Source organism: Mchenga conophoros, linkage group LG6 (genome assembly GCF_057382185.1).
Source record: "Mchenga conophoros isolate Kocher_MC1m ecotype Shallow Benthic linkage group LG6, M_conophoros_male_GT1.1, whole genome shotgun sequence".
NCBI lineage: Eukaryota > Metazoa > Chordata > Actinopteri > Cichliformes > Cichlidae > Mchenga > Mchenga conophoros.
The window spans coordinates 16,689,440-16,711,861 of NC_140531.1; the positions used below are offsets into that span (position 1 = coordinate 16,689,440).

General features: G+C 41.1%; 3 protein-coding genes across 10 annotated transcripts in view; 2 read left to right on the forward strand and 1 right to left on the reverse strand.

Annotated features, from left to right (window-relative positions):
- Positions 1–316: 316 nt before the first annotated feature.
- On the reverse strand, positions 317–8,847 carry anxa5b (annexin A5b). 2 transcript variants are annotated; one of them, XM_085276490.1, is made up of 13 exons: positions 8,697–8,847; positions 7,931–7,984; positions 5,032–5,116; positions 4,609–4,703; positions 3,263–3,376; positions 3,037–3,127; positions 2,758–2,837; positions 2,631–2,681; positions 1,934–2,027; positions 1,524–1,619; positions 1,142–1,200; positions 805–927; positions 317–718 (listed from the first exon to the last, which is right to left on the reverse strand). In XM_085276490.1, exons 2-13 carry the CDS (start codon positions 7,931–7,933, stop codon positions 656–658), a joined length of 954 nt encoding a protein of 317 aa, XP_085132616.1. In that variant the 5' UTR covers positions 7,934–7,984; positions 8,697–8,847; the 3' UTR covers positions 317–655. The 2 variants fall into 2 exon arrangements, with proteins under 2 accessions (XP_085132616.1, XP_085132615.1); XM_085276489.1 differs by lacking the exons at positions 7,931–7,984; positions 8,697–8,847 and having other exon boundaries at positions 5,032–5,125.
- Positions 8,848–14,345: 5,498 nt separating this feature from the next.
- On the forward strand, positions 14,346–20,324 carry uchl1 (ubiquitin carboxyl-terminal esterase L1 (ubiquitin thiolesterase)). The gene is made up of 9 exons (XM_085276499.1): positions 14,346–14,431; positions 14,529–14,540; positions 14,977–15,105; positions 15,515–15,656; positions 15,900–15,985; positions 17,531–17,578; positions 17,855–17,924; positions 18,011–18,069; positions 19,343–20,324. Exons 1-9 carry the CDS (start codon positions 14,399–14,401, stop codon positions 19,424–19,426), a joined length of 663 nt encoding a protein of 220 aa, XP_085132625.1. The 5' UTR covers positions 14,346–14,398; the 3' UTR covers positions 19,427–20,324.
- A 1,393-nt stretch (positions 20,325–21,717) lies between these two features.
- The window catches only part of LOC146572395 (LIM and calponin homology domains-containing protein 1-like), a 31,252-nt gene continuing 30,547 nt past the window's right edge, over positions 21,718–22,422 (forward strand). For 3 of the 7 annotated variants that reach the window (XM_085276491.1, XM_085276493.1, XM_085276492.1), the window contains exon 1: positions 21,718–22,158. In XM_085276491.1, coding sequence (XP_085132617.1) covers positions 22,048–22,158 — 111 coding nt within the window. In that variant the 5' untranslated portion in view covers positions 21,718–22,047. The remainder of the gene's footprint in view (positions 22,159–22,422) is intronic. The other 4 variants (XM_085276495.1, XM_085276494.1, XM_085276496.1 and 1 more) reach the window with 4 other exon arrangements.

Consider the following 22,422-nt stretch of genomic DNA (forward strand, 5'->3'; position numbering starts at 1 on the left):
TTTAAAATAAATAAGTATTTTAATATTTTAATTACTTAGCTTTGCATGATTTACAATTCTGTTTTAGTACAGCCTGGGAAATAAAAACATGCAGCTCTTCTGTGATGTTGAAGATGAACACTGAGTAGTGAGTGACTTCCCCATCTATCAGCTGAAGAAGACGCCTACAGAGGGTCAGAGCTCAGCAGCTCACCTCATCTCTAACAAAACTCCTTTGACTCCCTCTTGTGGTCATGAGAGGTCAATACATATGTAAAAAACAAAAACAAAAAAACAGCATACTGGCTGCAATATTATTAACGAGACACCACTGAACTTCATCAAATTAAGCATTTATTATTGGATATATATGTTCTCCCATACAAAGTGCAAACTAGACAATTGAAGTCTGATACTTCAGCATAATATTTCGTTGTATAGTGAAGATATTAGTGGATAAAAGCTGCATTCATGTTGACAAAATGTTAGCTACCTTTCAAAGACACTGTTTGGAATCATAGTTTTAAAAGATCTCATGTGTTCTCTCTCCGACACAAGACAGCTTTGCTGAGAGGAACCAAGACTTTGAGTTTCTTGTGGTTAGCTTGTTGTTTCACTGAGCCGACAGCCGAGAAGGCACTTCAGGTGTGGTTGCCGTTAGCGATTATTGCCATGATTATGCATCATCACCGCCACAGAGCGCAAGTAATGCCTTACGATAGTCACCGCCGGCGTCTCCCTGCAACAAACAAAGACGGGCACAATTTAGGAGAAAAGGCAAAAAGTATCAAGGTGTCTATGTAGGTAAAAATATTATGTGTGTACCTTGATCATCGAATGCAGAGAGCAGGCGAACAGCCTCCTGAACTGAGCTCTGATGTCCAACAGGTCCACCTCACTGCGAGTCACCATCACTCTGATCAGGGTGTTATCGTCAGTGCCTGCACCCTGAGTCGAGAACACACAATGCAGTGACCAAACACCTCACAAACATCAACGCACAACCGTAAAACATACATGAATAACTCCATAGTGATAAGCATTAAGCCCTTTTGCCTTCATTATGTCATAAACCCATTTTGACAGGTTAAACCATTACTGGCAAACATGCACCGACTCAGATAGCCTCACTTCAAGCTGCCAAACCTGTCTGTGCTGTTACCTTCATGGCGTAGTACAGGGTTTCAGCAAAGTAGGCAGGAACACTCCTGGCACACTTCACTGTACAAAAAACACACACAGAAAGGAAATTCATCACTGTGTACTTATGGGTAGTAAGACTGAGTGATGAACTGAACCAATGTCCAAGTATGACGCCATGACCCAGTTTAAAATGTGCTACAGAAATGTGGTTTTTGCAAGATCCAAATAGGAAAAAAGCTTTGATGATCTCTCTCTCTCTATCTATATATTATTTTTTCATTTGCTGATGCTTTCTTTTTTAGTTTATTGTTGTGTTGTTTTACCAGGATTGAAATAAAGCCTTCCTTTTTGGGGGGCAAGCGACAAAAGAATAACTTCAGGGAGTCGTCTAGAGCACATACCAACGGCAAGGAGGAGGTCCTTCAGGTTTCCAGATGTTTCTCTCTTGATACTCTCCTCAATCTCATATCCAGACAGCTTCATGTAAGCGTCGAATACTGGAATGCAAATAAAGTTTGGAATGAGTCTGATGTTAGTGCAGCTATACGGCTTATCTCCCGTTTCAGTAAAGCTCAACCCACAGTGTGTAGGGAAAGTGTGTAGGACCAAATAAGAACCTGTGGCAGTAAGTGGAGGTGAGTAAACTTCAAATCAAAGCTGTTGAATCTTGTCATATATTCATTTAGCCAACACATAATTGACATCACTGGCTGCAGATGTAATTTGTTTCAGAGTGCAAACACTGTCCACACCCTGGACCACTCTGTCTTCACCCACTCATACAAACTGTTTTTACCCCACACTCACAAACCTTTCCTGAGGTGTTCTGCACTCCGGTTACCCAGGATGGTAACAAAAGATTGTTCATCAGTGCCAAACTTCTGCTCTCCAGCCTTGAAGAGGGCCTAAAACCAGAAAATGACAATTATTTAAGGCGTGGTTTTTTTTTTGTTTTTTTAAATCACAGGGAGAACTGGCAGAGTACAGGAGAAAACTTGAAAAAAACTGCACATTTTTACTGTAAACTCTGCAGGAGATTATCCTGCTTTTGTAGTCTTACAGGTCCAGAATGCCCATTTTTGTGGACTACCAAGCCTGAATACCTCAGATCCTGCTGCACTGATACTGAGTCTTTGTACTAGACCCAGCATGTTGTTGTCCGATCCAAATCACTGTGCTTCACTTTGAAGTGATTTCCACGTGACAAAATTGATTTGCAACAGAAATCACACCTAGATACATTTCACTAAGCTATCTATGATCAGATTTGGCAGTAAAAACTCCAGAGAGGAAAAGAGCTGAGCCTAGTAAAGATTCACAGGACCTTTTCTCTAAGCAAAAACATGACAACATTTTAAGGGAAGTTTTGCTCATGTTGTCCAGCAGAGGTCGTCAAACCATCTTTACAGACTAACTGAACACCTGACCAAACGCATGTGATGGTCATGCCGTGAGACTAAAAACAAAAGCCACTGATGATGAGGAATCAAATATTTTAAAAAGCCTACCTGAGCGTCACTCTCGATGCTTTCCGCCTGGATCCCCGTCTGCCTGTTTGCCTGAGAAGGGACAGAACATTTTAATTAAAGAGAGGTGAGGAGAGAAGAGGAGAGGAGAGGAGAGGATTACATTTACCTGAAGAAGAATAACCAGAAGCCTCTGGAAGTGACCTGAAGTGTCACCCGTTATATCTTTCTCCAGGTCGTCATCATACTCTGAAGGAAACAAACTGCAATACTCAATGCCCTCACATGACCCCAAAAAGATTTGTGTCTTCTCCAAGAATCAAAACAGGTGTCTTTTACTTCTTAGCACGTTGAATGTGCTTCATTTTAAGTACACTAAAATTATATTGAAACCATTATCAGTGTGAAAAAACATTGTCTAACTTGTGTGTGTCTGTGCAAGTGTTACCCTGTTTGTAGGCAGCGACGATTTGCTTCACCTGCTGAGATGTTCTGGAGGCAAGAATCTCCACAAGCACTTTCTCATCTGTCCCTGCCCCCTACAGGCCAAAGTGGGAAATGTCACAGATGCCGCCTGAGTTTCCAGCTGCTATCGGTGCTAAAATTTCTGTCTGTACATGAAGATCATGGCGTGAGACTTCTGATCGGTTTATATCCGTCACTGGCACACGTACCTTGATTGCATTGCGAAGTGATGTCACATCATAAGTAATGGGTGGAGTCATCAGAGCCACAATCAGCGTCTCAAATTTCCCGCCCAGCTCTCCTTTCAGGTCATCTATCAGGTCCTGACAGATGTGGAGATACACAATATGCACTTTAACGAGGTGTGGATCACCACAAACCCAGAGTGTGAAGCAACTTTCTACTATTGTCAAATACTTTGAAGCCTCATTGTACTTAACCAAAAATAAAAATAAAAAAATTGCAAAATACACTTAGATTCAGATTAGGGTTCGAACAGCTACCTGGCTCTGCTCAAAGGTTCAGTAAACCTTTGTGTTAACGTCAAGCTAATGTTAAACCAAATGACGCTTGTCGTTTCATCTTTTACGTCAAGCTGTGCCAACATGACAGTAGCTAGCAGCAGCTTCGTTTATTGCACATTAAAGTATTGTTTTGCAGTCTTAATGCACTGTCAGCTAACTGTATAACCTGTATGGTGAACAGAGGTGTAGATGTGAACCTCTTTTTTTGTAACTAATCTTCACTAATTCATTGACTGTTTGTTCAATGTTTTTGGCAGCGTGGGTCCAGTTGTAAACACGTCAGATACGTCATCATCACCTTTACAGTTAATATGGCAGATTTGTTAAACTAGTTCATGCCCCAAGTTTAGTATTTCTGGTCTATTGCTAGGCAAAACGATGACGTCACACATGCATTTTGAAAATTTTGTCTTTGTCACGAAGCTAAAATTGCACTTTTACAAATGGGTTATTTTTATCCTGTTGGTAGATGGTTGCTAAGCAACACTATTACATCATAACATCTGATATAGATAACAGCCTTGGGCGCAGATGCACCAGGTTTTGTTGCTCCTGATCGTGTAGGAGGAAATCGCAGGCAGGCACAGATGTTGTGTATTGTAGTAAGACCGCTGACTAAATACCCAGAGCAACATTAGAGGGATAAATAAATATTTACATACACAGAGCTGTGATTTATTAACATGAAGGTATTAGCGATTTAAGATAATCATATTTCAACAATAAAAATATAGGAAAATTGGGGCTTTTTTGTAGTTTGTAACTTTTTTTACTACTGGTGCACAGTTCTATTTAGTATCATCTGCATTTTAGAGCATTCCAAACCTCTGTAATAGAGAATTACAGAGATTTGGAATTATAGATAAAGTGCCAAGACTGCAGAATGAGTCTGAGTGAGATTGGAGTGGCTTAATGCGGGGCAGTGTGACTTTGGCCCACAGATTTGCTCGGCTATAACAGTGGGACAGTTAAACTGAAGGTGTGACAGATGTGCTCGAGCGAGGTAACAGCTGTCCAAGAGGTGTTCAGACCTTGCCATACAGAGTTTTGAAGCTGGCCTTGATCTCCTGCCTCTGGGCGTTGCTGCGAGCCGTGACCAGCTGCAAGATGGCATCCTCGTCGGTCCCTACAGTGACAACAAACACGGTTCATGAGCAAAGCTCTTTATGTCACAGGATACGCTGCATGCAGCACAAATTGCATAACAATGGTCCTTCGCTGTCTAGGTGGATTCATATTTACATCTATTCAAACCACATAATTACAGCCTGCAGTCTAGGTCAGCAGATGTGTTTGCTCACAGTGACTCATCTCAAGTTACTCTGCTCACGTGGTTGTGAGTCACTGCTGTCTGTGCGATGCTCCACCCAGACAGCAGGGATTTCTACACTGAAAAGAAATTCCCCGAAACAAGCTCTCCCAACTGCATGTATGAATAAACATGATCAACTTACCCAGGCCTTTCATGGCCTTGTGCAGAACCTCTGCGTCCGCACTGGCACTGAAATTTGCGCTGGGTTTTACGGTTCCTCTGTTGGCCTGCAACATGGAAGATGTGCACAGAGAAAGTTGTTCTTTGCACTTCTTTTCCAAAGCCAAAGCCTTTTTGACTAAAATTCTTCTTTCTGTTGCACCCGATTACCTCTCCACAGAGACACTCAACTTCTACACCTTTATATGTGTAAATGCACACAACTTTGGTACACCTTGCTAGTACTGCCTTCATTGAGTTTAGTTTAGTTTCAACAAGGTGGTGGAAACACTCTTTAGAGGATCTATATTCACAGACAGCATCACACGGCTGCTGCACATTTGTCGGTTTCCCATCTATCTTGCTCTACTGGTTTGACATCTCGTGACTACAGAGGCCATTTGAATACAGTGAACTCATGTTAAGGGAACTGGTTTCAGAAGATTTGAGCTCTGTGACATGGTGTGCTATCTTTTTTTTTTTTTTTTGAAGTGTCACAGTTTAAACTTTATTGGCATGTTTGGCAGTAGCGCACAGTCTTGAAGGAACAGGAACTCTTCACAAAGAGTGCATTAGCTTAATGGTGTGCTATCCTGCTGAATACGTTCCCCATATCCTCACACCACCACCTCCAATCTGAACTGTTGAGACAAGCCAGGATGGACCATGCTTTCATGTTGTCTAAGCCAACGTCACATTCAAATTCACTTTAAAATCACCTTTCTTCCACATTCTGATGCTCAATTTGAACTTCAGCAGGTCATCTTGACCTATGGGATCGTACATGCACTGATATGATTGGCTGATATTTGCTTTAACAAGCAGCTGTAGCTAATAAACTGGTTGGTGAATGTATAGATGATGAAGTACGAAATCCTCCATGAAAACTGCAATAACACATGCAGAGTATTTGTCGGTAGAGTGGTAGCTATGATAATTACATTACACATATTGTTATTGTCAGTTGTATATATTCTGTTTATATCCAAGGTTATCATTCTCAATGTAGTGCGGTGTATTTAACACCAAGTACTGCTGATATTATATGGGCACATTCTTAACGTGTACAGTATCATCAAGGACGTTGGGTCTTTGCAAAAAATTCAAATCACTGGATTTAAGCCCACAAATATTCATTTCTCTGTGCGATACAACAGAACAATGTCAGATGTGTATACTTTGTTAGGCACATAGTTTTGTACACCTACTCCTGATTTGTACTCAGATTAATGACCCAATGACTTACAGCTTGACTTTAACATTGATTTTTAGTAAAACAGTCCCTTTCTGTAACAACAATGCACTGATTCCAGACACTCCCGCGCTCATAAAAATCAGCGGAACGTTTAGAGAGGAAAACTACTGGAATGCTTCTGGAATTCTGACCCTCAAAATTTTAAAAAGTCAAATGTCTAGGAACACAAGAGTCGCTGTTAACAACCAGGATTTTGTCTGTTTCTGCACGAAGGAATGTCAAAATGACACGCATCCAATCATCCAATCAAGCAAAAAGAGACTCAACGTGGCTCCTTGAACAAGGAGGTATTTAGACAACAACAACATAACACAATGCACGTCCCTCACACTGGAATGCTAGGGGTTGGAGTCTGTAGCGAGTGATGCACTGATTCCCCTGAGCGGGTCCAGGCATGACCTGAGGGTGGGGGGGAATGTATGTAAACACCACAGGCCATCACAGCTGGCGTCTCTCCTTAAAAGCACTTCTTATTACTTACCATCCTTCTTAACTGGCTGCTGTTGCCATGGAGACTGTACACAATCCACCTAGCAATGCTTTTGCAAAAGGATGTCCTCCATTATGTACCATTTTATTGTTACCTGTGCAAATGCTGTCAACAGAGTTAAGCTCCGGTGATCACGACTACAGCTCTAGCCTGATACCCGATCCCGCATAAAGATGCAACGTATCATTATTATGCCATCTTTAATTAAAAAGCTCACTAAAGGAAACATCCTTTTATTTTCTTTGTGCAAACAGGATTATACAGTTGATCTGTTGTGGCATCCACATTATGTGCTGTAGTTAAGTATTTACAGAAGCAGCACTGTGTGCAAGTGTGTGAGTCAATATAAAGTCCACACTCGTCAGGAAAGCAAACAGGTGTGTTGGGAGAATAGTAGAGGTCTGTTGTTGACAGGGATAATATTACATATATCAGATCTGAATGCACACGTAGTAGAAATGCTTGTCTAAGAAAGACCTATTCAAATGTTTTGTTAGCCCTTCATAGTAAACACGCTCTCAGAATAAACTGTCAGGAAACGAACAACAGCACAGCTGATGACATTAAAAAAAAAAACAACAACACTTTTTTAGTAACTCAACTGCTGAAAAGTAAGAAATTCCCCTTTAAGAGGGGGAGGCTGGCTTTAAACTCCAGATCAGATGTGGAAATGTGTGCATTACACACAGAAAGAGGGGGAGAGGTGGAAAAACGCAGAGGAGACCCACCCGAATGGAGCAGAGCCCACATGAGTCATACACCAAACTTCCCCAAATGAGATTTCTCTCCAGCCTCACGATCATGCGCGCACACCCAAAACACGCATATAAAAACGGATCTAACTTTTACTGTTTCACGATGTTTAAGGTTCAATACAAACTGTAAAAGCGTCAAAGGTTAACCTGCTGTCTCCCGACAACAACAACGCTCACCGAGAACCTTAAATAAAGTTTCATAAAGTGGGCGTTGTCTCGGACTTTACCGGCTTAAAGCCAGTGAGTCAAACATTTGCATAAATAACGGTTTTATTCCTCGAGACTTCTGCAAAATCTGATTAATCAGCAAGCGTTTTATATTCAGTTCTGCGTGTTTATTTGCGCTGATATCTGAGAAATGAGCAGAGTGGAAAGGACTCACCATTTTTGACAGTCTTTTAAGTTTGTTTTTCCAACGAAAGAAAAAAGTGCAGATCTGTTGGAGAGAAACAAATGTTATCAGGCAAGGAGACGAAACAACTCTTTATTTCCGGTAAACTTTCTACTGTAATTAACTCATCCCTAATCATCTCCGCTAGGGTTTCCTGCTGTACGGTATATACAGCAGCTGCTATCTAGACTACAAGTCTTTTATCATCAGGTGGAGACGGGGTCCGGCTGTGCCCCTGATGTGCCAAGATAGATAGTATCCCCGACAGAAGGCGTCAAACTAAGCTGGGGTCTCCAAATCACGGACAAACAGTATCCCATAGTCTTGATCTTTAGTTCAAAAACACTTCTTATACTGAATAACTACTCCTGTAATTTTGGAGATGTTAGCTCTTTATTCAGTAAAGTTACAGGAGGATACAAATAGTTATCAGGCAAAAAGTCCTCAGTTTGTTGAAATAATCCCGTCCACGCGAGAACAATAATATAAATATATATTTTTTCTGAAGTAACCCTCAAACTGAACGGTAATGGAACGACACTCATTTTTCACAGAACTAAAACATCACTACTTCCATGTCTAGTTGGCTATAATGGAGGCGGAATAAATTGGATCTGCTTTCCGTTCGCAGCGAATGCTCCGGACGCAGGGGAAACAGATTTTGTCCGGGATACCTATCTTGGCACAACCTGGTGGATACAACGGAACTTTCTATAGGTCTCCTATAAGTGAGAGTGAACACCGGTGAGGCACTTACCGATGAACCGCAGCTGTGAAACGGAGCTCAGAGGACGGAAGGAGAGACCCGCAGAGAGCGAAGTGAGGAGAAGTAGACAGGAGAAGCTCACTTGGAAAAACTATGCGCGTGAGTGAGTGAGCCACACCCCAGTGCTCAGGGCACCGGGGCTGCCTTGCCCCTGAGCACTCTGGGAAATGTCGTTTTCTTACGTGGTTGAGCTGCTAACAGGGAAATGATGACAAGGGTCTTTCTCGCGTCTTTATTTCATGCTGCGTGTTTTATAATGGTTTATAAGAGGAGGTGCGATATTTTGCATCTAACATGCTCCTTCTGGAGTACTTGGAGAAGCGGAGCAAGTTGAAAATACAATATTGACATTACATATTATAAAGTTTCTGTGTAAGCAAACAGATGCTTAGTTGTTGGTTTAGCCTGAAGGCGTGGTTCCCTCCACCTCCTTCTGATTTCGTGTCCATTACATCCTAGTGGAAATTATAACTGTGAACGTGGCATGGGATGTTTCACAAAAATGATTTGCAGCACTACACAGTGTTTACAAGTTACAGCTTCTAGTCCATTTCCTTGATAATGCTTCGGTCACGTGTTTATTTTCATGACTTGATGTGAGAAGATACGGTGGGCGAAATGATTATTTCATCTTCTGCTGAATTTGTAAGTTTGCGGATTTGCAAAAAAAAACCTTTAATTTTTATGGTAGTTTAATTTTAACAGAGAGACAGAACAAAAGGTGCCAGAGATAATTTATCGCTACTGTTTGATGATGCAACCTATAAAAACACGGGTGAACTTTAACAGAAGGGCAGGTATTCATGTCAGGGGAGACTGACAGAAACATGGCTGTCACCGTGAAAAAAATGTGACCAATAAAGAACGTCACCATTGAAACACATATATGGATTTGATTTGTATCATTAGGATCATGAATGCTCTTCATTTAGTAGCCTTCTGCTTTGGCATGTTGGGAATCTTCATCCCATGTCAATAATTTACCAAGTAAACTGAGAGGGAGTGATCGATTCAAACAAAGAAGCTATACACACACAGACAGAGGTGTGTGTTTGCCTGTTAAAAAACACGAGTTATGTGGGTAAGATTTGTGCAGATTTTGACACCATCGCACACGACTGAAAGCTTTTATTATAAACACAATTTTTGAGAAATAAAGAGTTGATTTTTCACATTTAAATGGGTAAAAAGAAATACTGAACTTCCAACATCACACTTGTATGAACTGCATGTGGGAAATTGGCTTTTTCTGAGACGTCATGATTGATGCTGCCAGTATGTCCAGGTGTTACAGGAATAAAAACTTTCCCCTTCAGCATGACAGATTGCCAGTACTTACAAATATCACACACACCGTTCTGCATCGTGAAGATCAAACATCCCAATTTTCTTAGCATTGACATAGTTGGTACAAAGAATTTTTAACTGGAGGATGACTTTAAGCATCAGTTTATCAGAAAAAGTTCTGAGGGCTTCACCCATACACATTTGCTTACGACTCTGGCTATTGGAAGCTCCGAAATGCTCCATCCATCCATCAGTTTATTCAATTTAGGGACATGGGGGCAGCTGGAGCCTATCCCAGCTGTGACAGGGAGAAAGGTGGGCTAACACAGACAGACATTCACAGCTAAATTGGCCAATTTAGAATTACAAACTGTGGGAAAACCCACAGAGCACCCAGAGAATGTCCACACGGATACTGGGAGAACATGCAAATTCCACACAGAAAGGCCCCAGCCAGCTGGAGGAGTCTTCTTTCATTTCTAACCAGTGCACCACCGTGGTTGTCTTCACAACGCAAACTCTCAACTTCATCCAAAAATCTTGTTTTTTTGGGGTTTTTTTTGTATTTTTCTGGACTCTTTGCACTTCTGCACTCATCCAGCACATATCAAGCTGAGGTCTAGAAGTAATCATACATTTATGAACACTATGAGCAGAATCGCTCCTGGAATGACAGACATGACATTTAATAAAACTGTAATCCGACTGACATGCATCCACGTGTGGATGCAAACATACTACGAATACAACATGCATCAATAAACATACTATTTTGAATTACTATTTAAAGACACCTAATATATTTTAAATATTATACCACAATTCATAAATTGATCACATTAATTAAAAAACAAGAAAAACAGGCCGCTTTTGGAAGCAGGTGTACATCACACCGCGTGTTTGTCACTTTCTGCCTCTGAAACGTTGTAATTGTCTGAGTAAGAACCAGAGTAACAGAGCCAACAGCATGCTGAGCGAGGCGAAGATACAACAGTACACCACCGTGCTCCATCCCCAACCTGCTCCTAAAGGAGGCACACCATTCATCTCAGCAAGTATGCACCAGGATGGACAGACCGCTGTCTGAAACTGTTGCCTCTTAGAGTTATGGTGATGTACAGTAACACTGTTAGGGTCTTATTCTGTTGTCTACAGGTAATTATTTGGTTTTTCTTGTCTTCTGGAAGATGCGACCATCCTGAGAGGCCCAGACACTAGGTGCTAAAAAAATAACAGCTTCAGTCAAATTTCTTCAAGATCAAATGGAAGAAGATGAAGTTCCAAGAATGAAGGTCTTAACTCAAGCCTCCAGTGTGTGATCAGAGGAATATTCCGCAAATATGAGGAGCATTCAAATGTATCCGATTTCTCTTTTCACTTCTTCTTCCTTCTGTCCTCTTCTACTGGATTTTCTATATACTCTTGCTTTCCCCTTTTAAACCCACAGGTAAATATGCCATCGACACAGGCAGACGGACAAATGGATGCAGACATATAGAATATATCACCAGCTACCCATTTCAGTCTGACCTGTGAGCCCACCCACATGAAATCTCCGCCCTTCCCTCAGGTGACTTCCATCATCACATCTGATTAAAACATACTTTTAAAATCCATTCTGCCTGAATAAAACATATATTTTGTAGGTTCAGTACAATGTACACTCATTTACTGCAACACTTTATTAGGTACACATTCCAAAGATCAGACCCCCTTTTGACTCCACAACTGCCTTATTTTTTTACTGCATAGATTCAAACATGGTACTGAAAACATTCCTCAGAGATTTTGCTCCATGTTGACATGATAGCACTACACAGATTTTCAGCTGTGTATTCATGATTTTAATCACCACATCCAGCAACAATCAGTCCAATTGAGATCTGATGATTGCGGAGACCATTTAATACATAAACTCACTGTTCATGTTATAGAAACTAATTTTAGATGAATTGAGCTTTTTGAATAGCACGTTATCCTGTTATAGGCGGCCATCAGAGGATGGGTATACTGTGGACACAAAGGGATGGACATGGTCAGCAACAATACTCAGGCTGTGGTATTTAAACAATGCTCAGCTGGCACTAAGGGCACAAATTGTGCCACCACCCATATGAATCATTGATGCAAGACAGGATGGATCCATTCCTTCATGTTGTTTAGACCAATTCTGACCCTATCATACAATGTGATACCCGGTATGGTCTTCTGCTGCTATAGTGTTTTATGTTTTCAGATATGCTCTTCTATATACTTTGGTTGAGATGGGTGGTTATTTAAGTTACCTTTTTCTTACTCTCAGCCCAAAGGAGTCTGAACATTCTATGCATATTATTTTAATGGCTGATTAGATATTTGCATTAGCAAACAGCTGAACAGGTGCACCTCATGGCGTGGCCAGTGGGTGTATTTTAAAGTCCATTCTCCATGAATAAAACATGCATGCTGTAACCACAGTGTATTCGTACATGCAAGTACCTTAAAGAACCCAGTTTCAGGACACACTAGGCAGCACATTGATGAACACAAGCTGAGCTTTCATGGAAAACGTAACTGAAATCAACAAAACCAAAACAGAAGGAACCAGAAAGACAACACAGTCAGTAAAATTGGTTAGCCAACAACTTGCAGAGGAGAAAATAGGACTACAAATAAGGACCATAACTACAGGTGAATCCAGTGAAGGTGGAGTTGATAGCGAAGGAAAACAAACACAGAGGAAGTAAAATATGGGAAGACCCACAAGGAACAGCAGTTACCAAAATACAACAGGAAGTTACTGCAAATGAAACACAAAAGGCATACAGACAAGGGCAGTCTTTCTGTCTTTCTATCAGTGTGAAGAAGTTTAGCTACACATCAGATGTCAGAGTCAGATGATTCATGAGCTATGCAGTATGAAGGAAACAACATATTTTCATCAAGTAAAGTTTTCATATGCACAAGTGTACTTGTAATGTATGTAATGTAATGTTGACATTACATTCATCTCTTATGTTATTGTGCCATCAGGTGGAAGGCAGGAGAAAATGACTCTATTGCACATACAATTTACTCAGCAGGTTAGTCTCACCTAAACAGACAAGTACCTGCATAAATAATCAGGTGCTAACACAGGCATATAGGCCAGAATCACACCAAAGGAAGCAAACAGATGCAGAAAAGCAGGGAATATAAGACACAAGGAAACAATCCCACTGGAACCCTGGGCTAAGGTCATATTTAGCAACTAAAGTCTGTAGAGTTTTTCTTCTTTATTATTATAATAACAATTATAATAATTTAATATTATTTAAAGAACAACAACACAAGCAAATGAATAGTTAAATACATTATCCTGAAGCAGAAAACCCCATGTTTGGGGAAAAAAAGAAATAAAAAAATCTGATTTTCAAGGACATTGCACACAAAGATTTCATACAAGTAAAAACACTGAGATTGTTGTACGAAAAACACTCTTCAGACTAACCATCCAGTTCTAGGTGTGGCACAACATGTGATTACAAGTTTTATCAATTCAGGTTTTACTTACTACAAGCTATAAACTCCTAGCCTCATTTCATATGTAAATATGCTCTTTAGTTACTAATAAGTGGTTGTTTTTAAAGGAGAAAGGCTAAATAATAATAACTCTCTCTGGTAAAGAGACCAGAATAATAGTATTTAGGTATGGGAATACATTTGATCATTTATTATTACTAGCTTGGGTTATTTATTTTTTTAAAATATGGTTATTTGAAAAAGTATTATTTCTTCATACTGACTTTTTCCACGTTGATTATAATTGTCATATAACATAGCGAATTACAGAAAAAAATAATCTGTTTCTAGTTTTCTCTTAAGTGGTCTGTGGAAACAAGGACGACAAAAGGGGAATAAACGTAGTCTGTGCACTACAAATAAATATAATTAATATTGCTGTGACTGTTAGCTTGTTGCATGTGCAGTGAACAGGAGCGCAAGTAGCAAAGACGTTGAACAGGTATAAGAAGGCTGCAGTTTAAATCTTATTTAAGTGTTAGAGGCTGCACAAGCACAAGTATTGTTGATAGGCAGTCATCAATACGCCACACCTACTTTCTAGAAAGAACGCGATTTACTCGGAATGATCTTGTATTTAGAGGTGTCATTTCATGAATATCTACTTTTATAAACGTAAATGTCTTTCTGATATGTACTTTGGTATTCGGGCGTGTAGAACGTTAAATTTGGCGTTTAAGTCTGTCTGATATTTGTCCGGTAGTTTGCTAAATCTGTGCACCGACGGTTATTTGCTCTGGGCCCACCCCCGCGTCTGTCGGTAAGTGGTATGATCAGCAGCGATAAATAAGGGTACACGCGCGGCTGTTAGCTGTAGTCGAGATAGCAGATTGACCTAGAGAAGTGATAGCTCAACTTTAGCAACAATGGAGTGGACCCCGATGGAAATCAATCCGGAGGTAAGGAAATGTGTGCTTAATTACAACAGTAATGCTTTCAAAGACAGCAGATTTTTGTCTTACCGCTGTCTTTTTTCGTTTGTTTTTGTTGTTTCAGATGCTGAACAAGGTGCGTATGAAATTAAACGTTAGCCGCCGAATAATGGCGACATGTTAGTAACCACTGATTGACCCAACCGCGAGGTAAGTTTCACAGAGGCTAATTAGTTTAGAGGGCTGTTAACGTGTTTCCAACATTGAAACGCCATCAGACCACTACGAAGCACCAGTATACCAGTAGAGGTGTAGTTGCATCGCCAACTATCCAGGTAACAGCGTTAATTGATACTAAAAATGAAATTATCAGGGTTAACAAGAGTTTGACCGTTATCCCATATTAACGGGCAGTAGCATCCTTCCCGCGGCTGTCCCAGTGTCTGGGCTAAAGGGTGTGGCCTGAGTGAACCAGCATAACGCAGCATCTCTGAGCAGCTTCTGAGAGCATCGTCTGCCAGTGTGCAACTGTTGGGGCTTATTCTTTATTCCGTCATCGTTGTGCCTTTCAGATGATGGGAAAGCTGGGCGTTGGTGAAAGCTGGCACTTCGTCGACGTGCTGGGGCTGGAGGGTGAGCAGCTCTCCTCCGTGCCGAAGCCGTGCTGTGCCTTGATGCTGCTCTTCCCCTTAACGCAACAGGTAACACCAGGGTGGTGGCGCTGACTACTTCCTGGAAGGGTGGGTCGAGCAAGCGAATATTGGCCGTATCAAGTGGGGTGACGCAGAGATGCAGGGAGGGCATGGATAGAAAAAGAACTCCTAATGTTATTTAGATGGGTAGAGGAGTGAGAGCGAGAGAGATGGCTACGAGGAAACGAATCAGCAGATGCTATCACTACTATAAGTTTGAATGCAAATGGTTAATGTTTAATATTTTTTCACATACTAAACAGTTTAAACATACTGCAATTAATAAAACAATGGAATTTTTTTTTTTGATGGTTGAGATTTCCTGACTCGGCTCATTTTAAGTGGTAGACCCACTACACAGTATTATCAGACTGATGATGACATGCTTCCCCCCCACCCCCCCCCCCCCCTCCCGCAGCATGAGTCTTTCAGATCTCAGCAAGCTGATAAGGTTTCAGGAGGTTCTGAGGCTTATTTCTTGAAGCAGACAGCAGTCAATTCCTGTGGCACCATTGCCCTGCTCCATGCTGTGGCTAACAACAAAGACAAAATGACTTTTGGTGAGTACAAGAGGGATCTGGCGCACCAACTGAACATGTGTGAGTAAATATTTAAATTGGTGACTAAAATAATTCTGCCTGTGTAAATTTTCCTACTGGACTTTCCAAATCTGTTTCTATAAAATGCATGGAGGAAGTGTACTAAATGAAAGGTTAAACAACAAAGAGTGCTGTTACCCCATGATTCAGCTTGATGTGCATAATCAATCTTCCTGGTATCTAAGATAATGTTGACATTTTCAGATGGTGCCTCTGCCTTGAAGAAATTTCTGGATGAGACAGCAAATATGTCTCCTGATGACCGTGCCAAACATCTGGAGAAAAACAAAGTAAAGTGCAGTTAAATTATTTGGTCTATAATAAATCTGATTTGGTAGATGAGAACCAGAATACTTTAATAATCCCTAAGGAAATTAGGATTATGGTTGCTCCAAGACAGTAACAGTAACATGTTGAACTAATTAAATAATATGATACATTACATAGTTTACACATTTAAGAAATGGCTCTAATATATACAAATCGCTCAATTATAAATATCAAGAATATTACAGAGGTGAAATATATGATTGACATTAAACTCTAAACTGAAACTTTGTCATTTGATGTTTTACTGTAAAGCATGTGCCACGGGTGTAACTATTGCAGTGTGCACAGTGTATTATATGGAGTTGTAGAGGGAGATGGGCAGGAATGATTTCCTGTTTCATTCAGTGGTGCTTTTTGGTAATCTCAGTGTCTCACTGAATGTGCTCCTGTGACTAGCCAGCACATCATGGAGTGGGTGAGAGGCATTATCCAGCATTGTCCTTATCTTGGGCAATATCTGCCTCTCAGACACCACCCTAAGGGAGTCCAGCTCCGTTCCCACAACATTACTGGTTTTGTGGATCAGTTTGAGTCTGTTGGCATCTGCGACTCTTGACCTGCTGCCCCTGCATGCAACAATCCTGAGCATTGTCGAAAAGATATTAAAAGACCTCTGCTGCCACCTCAGAAAATGGAGACTACTTTGGCCCTTGTTTTAGAATTCAGTGGTGTTTTTAACCCATTCAAGTTTATTTACTGTGTACTCCAAGGTATTTATGGTCCTCCACAATGTCCACATTGACCATGGATTGAAACGGGTCAAGGGTTTCCTGGCCCACCTAAAGTCCACAATCAACCTAGATAACTGGAGTCCAGCAAGTAATGGAGATTATTGGGACTGCTGAGAGACATTGACACCAAAGTCTAATTGCTGGACAAACTAAAAATTAAAACAAACTCTAATCTTTTTATCCTAAAGTCTTCACATCTAGGAATATTAGATGACTTGTACAATAGTCTGTCTGTAGTATACTTGTGTCGACCAACCAAATAAATGTAATGGCAAAGTATTATTGTATAAGGGGCTCATCTGACCTGAAATCAGCTCAATTGTACAGGGAAACTTGCAACGGTCCATTTTAAAATGGATGCTTTAAACTTCAGTTTGAAATGACTTGTCCTCCTTTGTGTGTATATATATAAAAAAAAAAATGCTATATTGTGCAAACATTGTTAATGTCACATAGGTGTATGTGTCTTTATATTCCAGTGTCATATCTGAGACTAGTGTCTGCTAGCAAAGTTGTAGTAAAGTGAAAATGAGTGAATATAATGGCCTAGAATTTCTAGAATGTTGCATAATGGAATTGGTTTTTAAGGCCACTTGGGGGTGCCACATACTGCCAAATTTTCTTTAGATGTAGTAGGTGGGTTCACTTATATACAAAACACTATAAAAACCTTTCAAACTTGTTTGACTGCCCTGCTACTTTTTTTTTTTTTAAAATAAAAATGGAAGTATTATGTTTCATTAGTTACATCTTGCACGTTCTTCCCCCTTTTAGGCAATCTTTGATGCTCACAATGAGATTGCTGCACAGGGCCAGTGTCGGGTAAGGCATTTTACCACAACATCAACACACTGTACCACATTCAGACCAAACACATGTAATGCAGGTCAATGTTAGACCTGTGTAGGACAACTTCATATGAGATTGCTGTTATGAGCAGTTTTATTTCATTAGCTTCCAGGCAGTTACATTGTTATGGACCACATGTGAGATGGGGTGCGGGTTATTAAAGAGATCAGACTATATATTTAAACAGAAGTAGTTGTTATGGTATCTTTGCTTTTTTCAAAGTTATTCATTTTGTCTCAACCTTCACAGCCAGAAGCAGATAAAGTCAACTTTCACTTTATTGCCTTCGTCAATGTAAATGGACAGCTGTATGAATTTGGTAAGAATTTGGCCCCATGCACAATCCTGTAGTTACTGTCCCTGTATTTGTTTTACATTGTGGATTCTAATATCTTATATCTTAAGATGGGAAAATAAATGGACCAGTGAACCACGGTCCTACCAAAGAGGAGTCCTTTGTAATGGTATGTATATCCAGTTATTGAACTTTTCAGTTTTTGAACATTTACAAACTGAAAATAACAGTCATTGTTCTTTGCATATCAACTAGTCGCGTATTAAACTGGAGAGGGAGTGTGAATGAGAGTCTGCCAAACTGGGCTTAGTCAATTTGTATATCTGATATACAAATTGCAGTCATTTAAAATGAGGTTAAATTATTACATAACCTGGCAATGAAATGCAAAAATGTGTGAGAGTTTTGCAATTATTAATTCGTAAATTTTTATTGGATTATTTATGATTGCAGCAAATGATCACAAGGCAAACCCACGTTTATGTGAGATAAAACCGCATCATTAAATGTGGTAATTTATTGAGAACTAGATATGGTAAAAGACTTGCCTCTAAAGTAAGAATTAGTATTTAATTTAATTGAAGTTCAACAAGCTGGTTTGTTTTATGAACATCTGCTTGTAATGCATTACTACTACCGCAGGATGGCAGTATTGCACCTGGCAATGGTGTCGAATGCTCAACAAGTTCCCAGTTAATACCACAGTATTGTTTTAAAATCACCCAGCTACTAGGAAGTTGAATACCTTCATTCCACTATGATAGACTTGCACTGAAGTGGAACTTGCTAGACTGCTGCTTTCAGAGCTACCTATGTGCACAGCATGTAATGCTGTTGAAACATTTAGAGCAGAGGTCCTCAACCTTTTTTGCGCCACGGACCGGTTTATGCCCGACAATATTTTCATGGACCGGCCTTTAAGGTGTCGCGGATAAATACAACAAAATAAAACTAGTACCGGTACCGAAAAAAAAAGAATTTATTCATAACACACGTGAAAAGACAAAGGAAAACAGAGTAAATGATACAAACGATAACAAAAACGCTGAAAACAGATTTAAAAACCATACATTTCACACCTGAACCTCAACTCTCGCGGCCCGGTACCAAACGACGCATGTACCGGTCCAAGGCCCGGGGTTGGGGACCACTGATTTAGAGGATGAATTTCCCTAAAGTGTTTCAATTTAACTTAACATGGATCTGTGTTAACTGGCAGCACTAGACCTCATTATCAGGGCATTTACATCAGTGATATTGCCCTACTAAAATATGAAAATATCAGCAGTAAAATAAACGTTAATACAAATGCGCTTTAGGACAGTCTCTCCTCATATTCTGAATAGTGCACTCCCATTTTAAAATTAGTTGATGTATTGTTTAAATATAGTGGATAGAGTTTTGAATAATTAGTTGACATGTCATCTTTTGATCATATCTAGGATGCAGCCAAAGTGTGCCGTGGATTTATGGAGAGGGAGAAAGGTGAAGTGCGCTTCTCTGCAGTGGCTCTCTGTCAGAATTAAGATGTTCAGTAGGACACAAAATTGAGCAAATTGTAAACCAAAATGTCCTGGAGCGTTCACATGACAAACAATCAACAGGCAACCTGTGTGCGCATACATCTGCAGACACTATGCACTAAAGCACATTGTTTCCACATTTCTCTTATTTCATGAACAAAGTCTTGTTTGGCATTACCACATGTACACAAACACAATCAGAGCCCTTTGTTCTGCAGACACTAACAGTACAAGCCTGTCCATACAGTTTAATGTGGTTTAGCTGTGAATCTGTACAGCATGTGGTCATTACCACTGCTTGTGTGCACATGTCTGAAAGTTTTTTCCACTGCATCTGTGTCAAACTCAGAAGACTGATGTTAAAATACCTTTTGTGCCAACAAGTGTGACAGATGAGACAAAAGATGTTGAGGGAAGTTTTGTTTCTGAAGCCCTTTAGTTTCTGTGTGGTTGAGTTCTTAATCTGATGTTCTGCTGAATAGCCCAAATGTATCTGTAGAAATAATCAACCATTGTTTAGAGCAAGGAAGAAACCTACTCACTGTTTTGAAACGTCTCTGGAAAACTGAGGTTCTTTCTGATAAGCTTATGTTTAGTGTGATCGCAAATCAGTTCAGTTCATTGCAGTGTTCAAAAAATGAACAGGCACCTTATTTAAAAACCCAAGGATCCACAAATGATCAAACGGATATACCCTTACTGTGCCAGTTTAACAGATAATACAACTTCCAAAGTGAAGTAGGGAACATCTGAAGTGCTACTGTATGTTGGTTGTTGTGCAGTGCTGGGTGTCTGGCTGTGTTTGAATTGTTTACCTTTCTGCACTTTCAAATCCTATGTCGCTGTCGTTATACTGTTAATACAGCTGTGGGAATATAATAAAGCAACTGTTGTCTCCTTGTCCTGTTGTCCTGTCTCCTAATATCCATTGGGTATATTTAAGTAAACGGTACAGGGAAATGAACTACTGGGCGATTGTGGCTCAAGAGTTGGGAGTTCGCCTTGTAATCAGAAGGTTGCCGGTTCGAGCCCCGGCTTGGACAGTCTCGGTCGTTGTGTCCTTGGGCAAGACACTTCACCCGTTGCCTACTGGTGGTGGTCAGTGGCGCCAGTGTCCGGCAGCCTCGCCTTTGTCAGTGCGCCCCGCTGTGGCTGTGAATGGGTGGATGACTGGTTGTGTAAAGCGCTTTGGGGTCCTTAGGGACTAGAAAAGCGCTATACAAATACAGGCCATTTACCATTTCACTGTTGAGAACTTTTCTACCCCTGCCATTACTCTAACATTACAGGCTTTTAGCTGACACACAAAGTGAAACCTTTGTCTTGTGATGTGGTTAAACGACCTCAGGCTCATCCTGGACTGCACTTGGCTGCTGTCCAACTTCAAAAGAGTGAAACTAGAGGAAAGAGCTGTATATAGCACCTCATCATTGTGCTTACATAAGACAGTCTGTCCTTCAGGTGAGCAGGCAGCATACTGGCACGAGCAACACTTCATGTTTTGATAAGAAACAAAGGAACATGACAGTACACTCAGGCAGTTAGAGCGGAAATATTGCATTTATTTCTTACTCCGAGAATGTCTTTCTGAACAGGTCACTGGATCCAACATAACTGGTTTGACCTGCCAGCTGAAAAAGCCACATTTAAGCTCAGTGATCTGAAACAGCTGTTATCACCAGTGCTGATAGTTACACATGACCAATCCATTCTTTTTAGTCTGTGTGTGTTAAACTCCAACACATGCCACTTAAATTGAGCTACAACTTAAATTGACTAACCTGGTGGTGCTGGGACTGGAGCTCACAGGTTCTTGACTTTTTGAGTCTGAAGCAGGACCTGATCAACCTGATATGGGGGGCAGGAGCCTGTTACCCTGCACCCCCCCCCAATCGTTTTAGTGCTTTTTTTTTTTTTTTTTTTTTTTTTTTTTAAAACGTATACATGATGTCATGTCATTAATTATGGGACAGACTTCAGTATTGTCACATTACTAAACTAAAGACTTATCAGCTGTGATATAGGTATTGTATCTTGATTATATCATGCTTTGGAGATTCATACCAAACAAATCTGATTTTGTGAATAAAAAACACGCTGACTTTACCTGCCTGTGATTTAAATACTGCAGTTTTACATTTCTATGGTGCTCTTTGCTTCACATTTTAAAGCCTACAGTCTACCTGTGCTCAGGTATGACCAGTCCCCTTCAAACACATTATGGGTCACCTTCGAACAGCCCCCACCTCCCTCATCACTCTCTCTCTCTGCATCTCTCCTATCTATCTCGACCTCCCCCGCAGAGATTCCTGCCTGCGCGTTCACGTTTCTCGAAACGCGCGGCGGGGGCCGAGGACAGAAGCCTCGCGCAGTTCGGCGGAAAAGAGTCATTATTTTTAGCGCCTGGTTCGCGTTTCGCGAGGAGCCGCTTGTCTGTCTCTGCGCCACAGTCTGCGCAGAGCTCGCGCGGAGCACGAGAGGACCCGCCGTGACAGAGCGCGGAGTTGCGGGGGAAGCGCGCGAGGACGAACATAACGGGCTCCGGACACAGACCATCTGAAGGGAGGCTTATCACATATCACGTATCACCGTATCGTCCGGCTTTGGTCTCGGCCTGTCCGGAGATGGCTAGCCCCGGTGCCTCTGGAGATTCACCGAATGCCCCGCGGGAGCAGGAGCCGCTGGAGCAGCACCATCCCGAACCAGCCTGTCGGGAGGCTCAGAAATGGATAGAGGTAAGTGAGGAGAGGGGGGCTCAGAGGCCTGCTGCTATTGCACACCGGGGACATAAACGGGTCATATAGCCACACGCTGTGAGCGGGGATATAAATAATCACCCCAGGCGTCACCTGTTTGGGAGGAGGGGGACGATGCGGTGTCCGTGTGGGACAACAGCCACTGTGCGTGTGAAAAGTTTTCACCTGTGTCGTCGTCCTAATGACACTGAACGCCAACACCTGCTCTGTAGGGACTTTAAACGCCGCTCGGGCTCGAAAATA